At 42.8% G+C, this 13610-nt stretch overlaps 1 protein-coding gene across 2 annotated transcripts in view; it reads left to right on the top strand.

Moving 5' to 3' along the window:
• Positions 1-1955: 1955 nt before the first annotated feature.
• Positions 1956-13610, top strand: part of tyw3 (tRNA-yW synthesizing protein 3 homolog (S. cerevisiae)) — a 51992-nt gene continuing 40337 nt past the window's right edge. The window contains exon 1 of one of the 2 annotated variants that reach the window (XM_021313710.2): positions 1956-2277. In XM_021313710.2, the coding sequence (XP_021169385.1) occupies positions 2068-2277 (210 nt within the window). In that variant the 5' untranslated portion in view covers positions 1956-2067. The remainder of the gene's footprint in view (positions 2278-13610) is intronic. The other variant, XM_012857813.3, reaches the window with a different exon arrangement.

The raw sequence follows: 13610 nt of genomic DNA on the forward strand, positions 1-13610 counted from the left end.
AAATCAAGAGCTAGCTGGCTTTACCATAATTCCCAAGAGGCAGATGCTTTACCACAGTATAAAAACTGCATCTGGTTATTAACAGAACTGGTCCGGTCTGAGGAATATTCCTTATTTCCAGCTTGGACATGAGTCGACAGTAGCGCTTTCAGCTAGCCGTTTTTCAGTGCATTGTGTGCGTCGGCAGCAAGTAAATCCGAAATTCTTTGCAAATTTCTTAAGCATTCTTCAAGTATACTATTTTCGCCCTCTCTGCATATCCCATACTTAAAAAGCTCTTTCTATATTGTGGCATTTTCTTACAATTTTGTCGAAAACAGCCAGCGCCATTGAATGTTCAGGCAGCTTTGGGCAGCTTACAGCCAATAAGGGGCTTACACGCAATGTCTTATTTCAGATATCTTAAATTGTAATTCTGACTAGTCATAATTACGTTCGAGATATCTTAAATTACATCTACGGATGTGTGACGCTTTCAATGACGAATCCGGTGACGTAATTTGAGATATCTTGAAAGGAATTTTGACTAGTCAAAATGTAATTGAAGATATCTTGAATTATTATTCTTCCTAGTCAGAATGTAAATAAAGATATCTTAAATTACCATTCCGGATAGTCAAAATGTAGTTTTGTCTAGTCAAAATGCATTTTAAGATATCTGGAATGTAATTACGGATAGTCAGACGAAACCGAATTTATGTTAAAACGGCTTGCCATAGCTCTGATGCATGCTCGATAAAGAGGGCGGGCGAGAACAACATCCGGGGAATTCGGCGCGTTCTCGATTTGGCGTTCTCAGCATTGGAACAGTGCTCGTGCTGAGGCTGATGACGTGTCACGAGCACACGAGCACACGAAAACGCTCAAGAACGCATATTGAGAAACGGCCACAAGTCTGCTCTGATGCATGCTCGATAAAGAGGGCGGGCGAGAACAACATCCGGGCAACTCGGCGCGTTCTCGATTTGGCGTTCTCAGCATTGGAACAGTGCTCGGGCTGAGGCTGATGACGTGTCACGAGCACACGAGCACACGAGAACGCTCAAGAACGCACGGCCTAAGAGTAGACGCGTCATTGGGCGGGTTCTGCCTATGCTGCGATGCGTCAGAGCGTCCGCCATCTTAAATGTGGCAAATCTGCAGTTGATACTTAAACAGTATCAGAGGGACTTTAATCTCTGAATATACTTTGTATTCGTAGTATTTTTTGTAATATTACAAGTTTATTTCGTATCCCTTTAGCTTCATTCTCCTGAATTTATTCTCCTAAAGAATAAAAATATTTAAAATAATCTAACCTGGCCCCATTACTCCAGGAGTGAAATAATTCTGCAAACTGTGATTATTCTGGAAATGTTCCCCCTTAATTCTCATAATATGATGTTTTTATCATAACATTATCACTTTTGTGTTTGTTTGTTTATTTTTACTTTATTTACCTAGTACTTTTTTTCTCATATTATTAATTTTACCTCTTTAATACTCCCCCAAAAAGTCTGTTCCTAAAGGTTCACATGTGACACGGTTTAATGAAATAATGAAGACCACAATGTTTAGATTTAACAAATTGATCCTTATATTCAAAACACATACACACACAAATATATATATATATATATATATATATATATATATATATATATATATATATATATATATATATATATATATATATATATATATATATATATGTGTGTGTGTGTGTGTGTGTGTGTGTGTGTCTGTGTGTGTGTGTCTGTGTGTGTATTTATTGCAGCACAGGAATGAGGCATCTTCTCTGATCCACGTTCACAATAACAGAACTCAACTTTTTTCTGCCACATACAATATGGCGGTGACGTTGACGTGCGAACCTGCGCCCTATGACGCGTCTACGTATATATGTCTGTGGTGCTGCGTGCTCGCGTTCTCGTCAAGTCTGTTCTCGGTAAGAACACAGGAAGATCGGACTTGACGAGAACGCGAGTACGGACTCGCGTTCTCGTGAATTGAGAAACGGCCAATGTCTATGGTGCTACCGGTACGGACATATGGATCGGGTAGTATCGGGTAGCAGTGACAGGGTTTATGTGCCTCCGAACCGATTCAGCAGCAGCAGTAATGGAAAGCACGTTCAGTCGGTGGAAGACACAATATCTGAACAGGCTGGACCCAAGTAAGAAAGGCAGCGTGGATGAAGACATTGAGCATGTGGTGTCACTGCTCAACAGCCGCGAGCAGTTCTTCACGACGAGCTCATGTTCCGGCAGGATCATTCTCATCGATGGGGTCAGACAGGTTTTTAAAGTTGTTTTGCTCACTGTTTTTCTGTGACAGAATGCACTGAGTACAGTTTCTTCTGCGCTTCTTTGTTAGACTGGATGTGAGATAAAATAAGCCTCTGTTGCAGCGGTCTCAAGCTCAAATGAGCCGGGGGGAGGCACTGTCCACTCATTTGAGGGCCACTTCAGTTTCGGAAAGTGCGAAAAAGTACTGATATTTTTAAGAAAAGAACAAAAACAGCTGCTATAAAGTGTTTTATTTCAAATAATGCAATTCTATATAGAGGAGGTCTTCTCTCCTCATCCTTAAACTACAAATGAAATAATTTCAATTAAAACAAAACTAAATAAATTGGTAACGTAAATGTGACAAATTTAATAAGACAGGCATTTATATTCATGTAAGACACTGTAGTAGTGCAAACTGCTTTTCTTAGAAATATTTTTTTTCACTGAACTAAAGCTGACAACATTTTCAACATATTTGGGCCATCTGCAACTTTTTTCCACCTGCAACAAAAGCATTTCTTTTTAAAGTATGTATTTTTCTCTTCATAAGTAATTTAAACCCTGTAAACAAAAAAAAGCTAAAGTTTCTATATATTGTCTATGGATTTAAACAGTAAGTTAAAGAACTATTAATATATTACACAGCACAAATCCTTGCTGAATCAGCTCACCGTTTATTTCTTTCCAGTTACTTGACAGCGTTTCTTCCCAGACACATTTGCTCTGCTATTCCCTGTACCGCTATGAATTTAGTTTTCAGGCCATTGCTGCACTTCAGGTGAATCAGTTCCATTTGCAGCACACTGGACACTTTCTCCACATCAGCTGAGAAGGGGTCTGCAAACAATTGGAATGTCTCACTGTGTGCTTTGAAGTCTGCAAATCTTTCATCAAACCCATGCTGCAGGTTTTCAATAGTACTCACATACTCATCTGCAATGAATGTTGCACCCATTTCCAGCAAAGATGCGCATGCAGCAATATGACAGACAGCTAACCATTCCACAGTTTCAGCTTTGTGCAGAAAGCTTTCACACTGTCAAAGGCTGTTGTGATGAGCTGATCGTGACCCTGGAGCTTTAGGTTCAGGATGTTTAGCTTGTGTGTTATGTCCACAAAGAATGCCAAATCCATCATCCATTTTGAATCATCCAGCTCAGGGACGTCCAGTCCATCTTGTTTCATAAACTTCTTTACTTCACCTTTTAACTCAAAGAAACTCTTCAACACACTTGCTGATCCTGCTGAGTCAGTGAAGTACAGAACATCACCATAACATGCATCGCGTCACATTTATGTCATAAGTTACGCGAGCAAAATAAAAATATTCGCATGTATGTTAAACTACTACTGCGCATGGTTTATGTACTGCCGCGCCCAGAGGAGAAAATCGCTTTCCGCGTGCGCCAGCTCCTCCCACGCCCGCTCTGGATCTCACCCTGCGCATGATTTTCTATCCAGTGGCCACGCGCTCTAATGCGTCTCTGCTCTGATTTTTATGAAGGTAATCTTGTTCCAATACGATTTGTGCATTGTAAGCGTGAATTTGAAGTTGTAGAGGGAGTTAAATTCTAAGTTTTGTATTTGTAGAATTTAAAAAAATATTACAAGTACAAATTTTACAACTGCACAAATATGCTGCTGTGAGTCACAAATTCAACGTTACAAGTTACGCCTTCATTTTCACTTTTGACACAAACGTTGCGCCGGTAAAAATGATCTGTAACTTGTGGGTAGTACCCTTGATTGGGCAGCAGGGGACGCTGCCTGCTCCGTCAGTCTGTACCAACCGGAAATACATACTGCCTTGTTGCCTTTTAAGTACCCTGCATGCATATGCCTTCGAAGGACGCAGCTGTCACTGTCACTACCCGATCCGTGGTCCGTGTACCTTCAGGCAGTTCATTTTTTTTTTCTGGAAAGCCAAAACCAAAACTACTTCTGTTTTTCCATTTGCAAATCAAAACGGAAAAACGGAAAACAAAGCCTTGATTTTCTTTCCTGTCACTACAATTTAGAAACGAAAAACCAGAAAAATGTAATGAAACAAAACGGGCCGTTTTTGGATTTCGCCAATTCATTTTCCATTTTCTCCTTCGGATTAAAAGATAGGACCAACGGGTGTCCATATGTGCTCTTGGCACCAGGACACCCTAGGTCGCAGTTCAATGATCGACTTTGTTGTCGTTTCATCTGACCTGCGGCCGCATGTCTTGGACACTCGGGTGAAGAGAGGGGCGGAGCTCTCCACCGACCACTACCTGGTGGTGAGTTGGCTCCGATGGCGGGGGAGGAAGCCGGTCCGACCGGGCAGGCCCAAACGTACTGTGAGGGTTTGCTGGGAACGTCTGGCGGAGTCCCCTGTGAGGCGGAGCTTTAACTCCCACCTCCGGGAGAACTTTAAACACGTCCCGAGGGAGGCGGGGGACATTGAGTCTGAATGGACCATGTTCCACGCCTCTATTGCTGAGGCGGCTAGTCGGAGCTGTGGCCGCAAGGTTGTCGGTGCATGTCGTGGCGGCAACCCTCGAACCCGCTGGTGGACACCAGCGGTGAGGGAAGCCGTCAAGCTGAAGAAGGAGTCCTACCGGGCTTTTTTGGCCTGTGGGACTCCGGAAGCAGCTGATGTGTACCGGCAGTCGAAGCGGCAGGCGGCTCGGCTGGTCGCCGAGGCAAAAACTCGGGCGTGGGAAGAGTTCGGAGAGGCCATGGAGAAAGACTTCCGTACGGCTTCGAAGCGATTCTGGTCCACCATCCGGCGTCTCAGGAGGGGGAAGCAGTGCAGTACCAACACTGTTTACAGTGGGGGTGGTGTGCTGCTGACCTCGACTCGGGACGTCGTGCGTCGGTGGGCGGAATACTTCGAAGACCTCCTTAATCCCACCAACACGTCTTCCATTGAGGAAGCAGAGCCTGAGGACTCTGGGTCGGGTTCTCCCATCTCTGGTGCTGAGGTTGCCGAGGTTGTTAAAAAGCTCCTCGGTGGCAAGGCTCCGGGGGTGGATGAGATTCGTCCTGAGTACCTTAAGGCTCTGGATGTTGTGGGGCTGTGTTGGTTAACGCGGCTCTGCAACATTGCGTGGACATCGGGGGCAGTTCCCCTGGATTGGCAGACTGGGGTGGTGGTCCCCCTATTTAAAAAGGGGGACCGGAGGGTGTGTTCCAACTACAGAGGAATCACACTCTTAAGCCTCCCTGGTAAGGTCTATTCAGGGGTTCTGGAAAGGAGGGTCCGTCGGATAGTCGAATCTCGGATTCAGGAAGAGCAGTGTGGTTTTCGTCCTGGCCGTGGAACACTGGACCAGCTCTACACCCTCAGCAGGATTCTTGAGGGGGCATGGGAGTTTGCCCAACCAGTCTACATGTGCTTTGTGGATCTGGAGAAGGCATTCGACCGTGTCCCCCGGGGGATCCTGTGGGGGGTACTCCGGGAGTATGGAGTACCGGACCCTTTAATAAGGGCTGTCAGGTCTCTGTACGACCGGTGTCAGAGTCTGGTCCGCATTGCCGGCAGTAAGTCGGACTCGTTTCCGGTGAGAGTTGGACTCCGCCAAGGCTGCCCTTTGTCACCGATTCTGTTCATAACTTTTATGGACAGAATTTCTAGGCGCAGCCAAGGTGTTGAGGGGATCCGCTTTGGTGGCCTTAGGATTGCGTCTCTGCTATTCGCGGATGACGTGGTCCTATTGGCTTCATCAGGGCGTGATCTACAGCACTCACTGGAGCGGTTCGCAGCCGAGTGCGAAGCGGCCGGGATGAAAATCGGTGCCTCCAAATCCGAGACCATGGTCTTGAACCGGAAAAGGGTAGAGTGCCTTCTCCGGGTTGGGGAGGATGTCCTGCCCCTAGTGGAGGAGTTCAAGTATCTTGGGGTCTTGTTCACGAATGAGGGGAAGATGGAGCGGGAGATCGACAGGCGGATTGGTGCAGCGTCTGCTGTGAAGCGGGCGCTGTACCGATCCGTTGTGGTGAAGAGAGAGCTGAGCCAAAAGGCGAAGCTCTCGATTTACCGGTCGATCTACGTTCCTACCCTCATCTATGGTCACGAGCTTTGGGTCGTGACCGAAAGAACGAGATCCCGGATACAAGCGGCTGAAATGAGTTTTCTCCGTAGTGTGTCTGGGCTCTCCCTTAGAGATAGGGTGAGGAGCTCAGTCATCCGGGGAGGACTCAGAGTAGAGCCGCTGCTCCTCCACGTCGAGAGGAGCCAGTTGAGGTGGCTCGGGCATCTGGTCAGGATGCCTCCTGGACGCCTCCCTGGAGAGGTGTTCCGGGCACGTCCCACCGGGAGGAGACCCAGGGGAAGACCCAGGACACGCTGGAGGGACTATGTCTCCCGGCTGGCCTGGGAACGCCTTGGGATTCCTCCTGAGGAGCTGGCCCAAGTGGCTGGGGAGAGGGACGTCTGGGCCTCCCTACTGAAGCTGCTACCCCCGCGACCCGACCCCGGATAAGCGGAAGACAACGGACGGACGGACGGACGGACGGACGGACGGATTAAAAGATAAAGACGGTTTCATGGCTTGCCCTGTAGTGCAGGAAAATATTTCAAAATAAGAGCATCGATGTAACATAATGGAAGCCTGAAGAAAAAAAAATTAAGCGTAGACATGTCTTTTGAATAAAAAAAGGACAGTTTTACGTTGCAACATGATAGTTTATTGTAGAGACATGAGCTTTATTATAATATTGTGTGTTTTATTAGTGGAACATGAAATATAAAAGCAAATCACATGCTGTAAACCAAAAATATAGAAGCAAAGTTTATTTTTCTCATCAAGCAAAACCCTTCAAGCAAAACCCACCTTCACTATAGGATTACTGTCTATATGTGTCTTGATTTTAGTGAACAGTACATATTTTTGAAGCTAACAGAGAAATGAAGATTTTTTTATTGATTTAATTGATTTATCTTTACTCACAAATAAATACAAATACTGCCACGGGGATAGTGCCTCATATATTTCATATTTGTCATACAAAATATGCTAATTAAAAAGTTAAACTGTTACCTGTCATGGGTGTGTTGGCAGGGAGACTTAGAAAAGATAGGCAATGCAGCTTATCTAGCTATTGGTTAGATTGGATCTCAGTTTTCTTATGAATAAGAATCTCCATCTATAGGGTAGTTCATTGTTATTGTTTTGATGCGGGTTTTTCGCGCATGCGCGCCGGACTGGTAGGCAAAAGGCGAACACAATGGCGGACGCAAACAGAGAAACCGACGAGTTCTCCACGTATTTTTTTCTTTAGATAACGTATCACAAGATCGTTTTAAGAGTAAATTGATGGTTGATGGTATCAGATTGCCAGATCCACACAGCAAAGCCTGAAGGGACGGAGCGAGTCTGTGAAATGCTGGCCAAGCGTTCCGTACCGCGACATACAGCTGCCGTATAAACACGGCAGGCCAGTACAGACGAGAGAGCACGAAAGCCCCTGAAACCACCGGACGGCTACAATTATTTTATATCGGGGAAAAAGGCTCCAGCAACCCCCGCGACGCCATGAGTGATTAAGCGGTCAGAAAATGGATGGATGTATGTTCAGACATGTTTGTGTAACAGCAGAATGCGGGGTCGGACACAGACCGTGCCTCAGCAGAGAGGAAGACCCGCCAGGTAGGTTAGAAAAAAAACATTGTTCACTACGGATTATTTTGGTGTTTTTGTCTTGTTAAAATGGGTGGAGGTGTCGGCGACATTGCAGCGTAAACACAGAAGTACTAGCGCCCGTGAACGGGCGGAGGGGAGGTGGCTGCAGCGGCTGTTGCTGCCGCTTCTCCGGCCCCGTCTAGCGATCGCCACCTCCCCTCCGCCGCTATTTAAGTAGAACAATGACTAGAGCAGAATTAAGTTGTATTTACCAGAGATGAAGTGTAGACTGCAAATTCTGTCGTAGTATGATGGCTCCCCCGGTCCATTGGGATTGTCTGCCTGCGCTCTTTTCATTGAAAATATCCATTTCTTTCTTCGTCCTTCTCGGTAAACGACAGAAACGTACATCCGACGATTTGGAATGCCTCTGTGTGCAACTGGGTGCACAACAAGTCGTAGGCATTGTTTAGATTCCAAAAATAAATGAACTAAAAGTACGCTCTAAATCACCCGTTTTGTCATGTAGTAGACGAGAACAGTTCTGTTTTTTGCCTACCCGCGGGACCCGGATGTAGCGCTGACGCGTGACGTCACGCGTGAACTACCCTATAGGCTATTCAATAAGGGATATTGTAACTCTTGTTTAGTAAAAATGTAATCAAAAATTTCCATCATGGAGAGAGAAAACACTGAGGAACTCCCGTAAAAGCCGCTATAGATGCTTTTCTAGCCCAGACAGCCGTTTTTCCGTTTTGATTTGCAAATGGAAAAACAGAAGTAGTTTTGGCTTTCCTGAAAAAAATGAACTGCCTGAAGTTACACGGACCACGGATCGGGTAGTGACAGTGACAGCTGCGTCCTTCGAAGGCATATGCGTGCAGGGTACTTAAAAGGCAACAAGGCAGTATGTATTTCCGGTTGGTACAGACTGACGGAGCAGGCAGCGCCCCCTGCTGCCCAATCAAGGGTACTACCCACAAGTTACAGATCATTTTTACCGGCGCGACGTTTGTGTCAAAAGTGAAAATGAAGGCGTAACTTGTAACGTTGAATTTGTGACTCACAGCAGCAGATTTGTGCAGTTGTAAAATTTGTACTTGTAATATTTTTTTAAATTCTACAAATACAAAACTTAGAATTTAACTCCCTCTACAACTTCAAATCCATGCTTACAATGCACAAATCGTATTGGAACAAGGTTACCTTCATAGATTTTCTCCTCGCGCAAAGGAAAATGTGTTTTGACAGGTTGGGTGGAGACAAACCTCCTCCTGATTGGGCCTTGCCGACACAATCACACAGGAAGTTGTGTCAGGAAGCTTTTGACTGACAACTCGCCATCCATAAGGGAAGACGATGGCTGGAGGTGGGACAATGGCGGAGGCTTCTCCAACGTTTGCGCTACGTGGGGTAAGTGAAATTCACAACCGTTCTTGCCCCCCAAAAAAAGCACAATTATTCCTCATAGAGTAGTGCTATGTTTGAATAAACAGCCGTAGAATTACATAATTCTATTTGGTCGAATTGTTCAGGGATATATAGTTAGCAGTTACAGTATTTCGGCACGAGAGAAAAATGTTGACTGCTTTCTGGTAGCCTTAGCTACTGCGGCGCTTCAGTGATGATGCTAACTGATGCTAATATGACTTAGATTAAGCTTCAAATTCAACCAATTAAGTTATTAATGTTACGTGAGCAGTTTTTATTGTGTTAGTAGCTGTTAGTTAAGAGCAATGCGTATGTCCTACTGCACTTGAACGCAGCTCAAGCAGGCCGGCACGTAGCCCCACGCACTGGTTAATGCTGCTCTCGGCTGTTAGCATAAAGACGGGCTCAACTTTGGGTGCTGATATAAAAACATTTTTCTTGTTTGATTTACAGTTCAGAGGTGATATATTCTTACCTCCAATTGAACGAGAATGCATTTTGATTATCTACTGAGTGTTAAATGGCAGATGTGATTCGAAATCAGTGTGTTGTTTGAATATACAATAAGCTAACCTGCATTGTTGTTTTATAGTGGAGATACGGTTAGCTTAGCAGACTTTTTGTATTAATTATTCTTTATTTTGCACGTTATTTTCTGGTTCAGGAAGGTGTTTTGGACCAAATTGTACACTCATCGCAGTCTGTCTTCTTCAAACAGAGAGAGATTAAATGTCAAGTCAACCAAGATCCAGCCTCTGTCCTTTTTCGAGCCACATGCGAACAGAATACAACGCAGGGTAAACCAGTTACACTATCTCTGATGTTAATTTGTTTTTCAATGTTTGTAGTGCTTTTCACGGCTTAAATTATTCTCTCTTTCTCTGTTTGTGCATGCGTGTGGTTCATATTGGCATTGCAGTATTGACATTCACCCCTCGACGATAAGTAATGGATAGAGATACATCAGCAACATTCGATGATTTGCAAGTAAGTGACAGCAAACGTCTTGGTTTTATTAAACTAATGATATTCACAATCAGAGATGACACTCAAACTTACAGTGCTAAGGCAAAATGCTAATTCAATGTACTGTAATGGTCAGAAGTTGTATTTACCCAGTTCCCATTCAAAAAGAATGCTAAACACACTGTGAAATCGTAGATAAACTTGGAAACTTGTGTTAGACACACCACCATCCACTTATCACAGTACAGCTGGTAGCTTAGCTGACATACCTCCATAAACTTATAAAACATTAATTTTTATCTCTTTAAAAAGTCTGAATGTTTTATTAAGTGGGCATACATCAGTGGGACATTTTATCTTTTGCAGCTTCTACCTGTAGACAAATGTAGTAAATTGTTTATTTAATCAATCATGGGATATTCTCAGGTTTTGATGCTAAACATAGGAGAAGAATCTAACTTGGTTAAATGTGTTCTGGTCAAAATCTATCTTTTTTTAGAATCTTCACCTTAAGTTACACAGACATACATGATGTAAATAATTTGCCTGACTTTTATGCTGTATAATTTCCTAGTCATGCTATTGGATCTTCAGTGAATGCGCTGCAGGGTCAGAGCTGACCAAGGGGTAGAGAATGTTGAAAAAGCCCAATACATTTTCACAGTGTGTGAAAAACAGATCGAGGAAGTTTTATTCCTGCAAAAAGTGTCCACAATCAAAGGTTTCAAGCTTCTGCATGTCTTTGAGATATAATTACAGAAAACTGTTGACTGTAACCGTACTGATATTTTATTATCTCACAAGTCTTTGAAATTAGTGTTAATTGATGTTTAGGATTGAACGGCTGTGGTGTGTATGACCTCAAAATACTACAGCCCACTACACAACATAGAGACCGATCACCTTCTTGTTATTTCCTCCAGGGGTTAGTTTCTTGATTGGGAATAAGGGACGGATGTGCCCTTTATCTTTTCTGGTTTGTTTTGCTTATGCTATAATGCAGTGCAAACATCTTACATAGAATATTACTCAACAGTACTGACTGGAATATCTCACTTTTAAACGCATCAAAGAATATTGAGGGAAAGTGTATAACCCCACCCCCTTCTCCCCCAAAACTAATGAACATTTCTTCTCCTTTACAGAGGACCTTTTTTCACTTCACGTGACACATGAAGGCTGGAACAACCATACAATTAGGACGGAGGGTGAGGGTAATTGAACTCCGGAGCAGCTCTGGCATACCGGAATGATGCTTTACCCAATGGATCAGCCAGACAATGTTGGGGTTTTTGTCTCATTTTGTAAAATACAATGTTTGAGCTTTTAGGATCATCAAATAAGTGTATTTGATATACAGAAAATGTTTTTTACATTGCTGACCAAAAAGACACAAAATTGGCCTATACAGCTATAATATAAATTCATAAATGGCAAGTGTAATATTAAGATATATCATCATAGTAATGATAGTGACTGTATCACAGTACACAAATGGCTACTGTGATACCTGTGGGAAACACTGAGGCCTCATTTATTTCTACTTGTTAGTTTATTATCTCAAGCTACAAAGTGATGCGGTAAACAGTGTTGTCTCTTAGCAGGGAGATTTATAGTTTCAACCTCAGCTGGGAGTTCCCATTGTTAGGTTACATGATGCCATTTATTTTCCTTCTACTGTCCAAATGCACACATGTTATTTTCATTATTTAAAAATTGGTCCTAGCAGGGTAGGTGAGATGTGATTTCACTCTGTGAAATGCTTAAAACCTTATTTCTGATTGCTGCTTTGATCTGCAAGTAACCCCATCATAAAATAAAATGGGTGTTCCAAACTAATGTTCATGTCCCTTGCTCCAATCTTACTGTAACTCTTCCAGGGTATAATGTGACAGACATTTCAGGGGACTTTCCTTAAACAAAAACCTGTGTGTAGAATATGTACATAACTCAACACAAGACTTATTGTAGTATTTATTTGTGCAGTAACTGCTGTATTTTCTTGATTTTGTTTGAAAAAGGACATCCAAGAGCCTGACATTGACTGGGACGTTGCTGCTGAGTATGACGGACATGTGGATGGTGCAATAGTGGTTTCTGAATTTCCATGTCCACTCAATGAACAGCAACTGCCTGAGGTGCAGTTGCTGCTTGAAAATGAAGCTGAGAGTGATACTATAGAACTTTTTCTACTTTTTTCTTTGTCAGGTGCTAAGTAGCCTATAAATGAACAATGACATATTTGGACCCAACATAAATAAACATTGCCCATTATCGCCACGACTGCTTTTTTCTATTCAATACAAAAAAAAAAAGTTTTTGTCAGAGGGCAATACAAGGTGAATGGCATGATTTTTTAAATGGATTCCCAGGCCCAAATTTATACTGAAATAATTATACTCAAAGGTAAGTACTTTAAACTTTGATGAATTGATTATCGATCCAGAGTGTGAGCTTCTTGCCTGTAGGCTGTTGATAGACTCAGAGCAACCTAAACAAATTAATACAGTAACTTTTCTTTTTTTGTGTGTGTGTGTGTGTGTGTGTGTGTGTGTGTGCGGGGTGGGGGTGGGGTGGGGGTGGGGGGTGATGCACAAGTAATGCACTATTTTCTGGCTGCTGATGTCTGATTCAGACAATATCCCTGGATTTATTTGGACATTTTATTTGGTTATCATCCCAGTCATGCAAGACCATAGAAGATTATAAACTTGCAGGAGAGCTTGGGTTCCAGGAAAATCAGAGGCAGAGCTAATGCTTTAAAGAAGGTCCCTGACCCAATCTGTATAATATGATTGAACTTGACTTTGTAAAGTGCCTTGAGATGACATGTTTCATGATTTGGCGCTATATAAATAAAATTGAATTGAATTGAATTAAAAATTTCCACAGGAGCTTATGATAGACCCTTTTTGTGTATCCTACCTTGGGCATCAGATTTAATTATAAATGCTGATTTTTAGAGATGGATAGAATGTTATTTGAATTACCATGGAAAATAAGCAAAAGTAGTTTTGTGTATGGCTCACACAACATTGCTCCCCATTGTGCTAAAATAAATGGAACATGTAACAGGTTAATAAAGTTTTTATTTTTAAACTTGCACGGTAATGTAATTCTTGAAAACTAACCCTTAGATACTGTTAATGTGTCTTCACATTAGTTAATTTTATTTTTAACTTGGATAGAGTGGGGATTAAAGTATTGTTACAGTTTTTTGTAACTCATAAAAACATGCAGTAGACAGGCAAGCAAATTTATTTATAAAGCCCAATTCATACACTGGCTTATTCATACTGCAATCAGTCAAAGTTTGGACGCACTTGTCAGTTGAATCCAAGATAAAGTT

The sequence above is a fragment of the Fundulus heteroclitus genome, chromosome 6 (assembly GCF_011125445.2).
Source record: "Fundulus heteroclitus isolate FHET01 chromosome 6, MU-UCD_Fhet_4.1, whole genome shotgun sequence".
Classification (NCBI taxonomy): Eukaryota; Metazoa; Chordata; class Actinopteri; order Cyprinodontiformes; family Fundulidae; genus Fundulus; species Fundulus heteroclitus.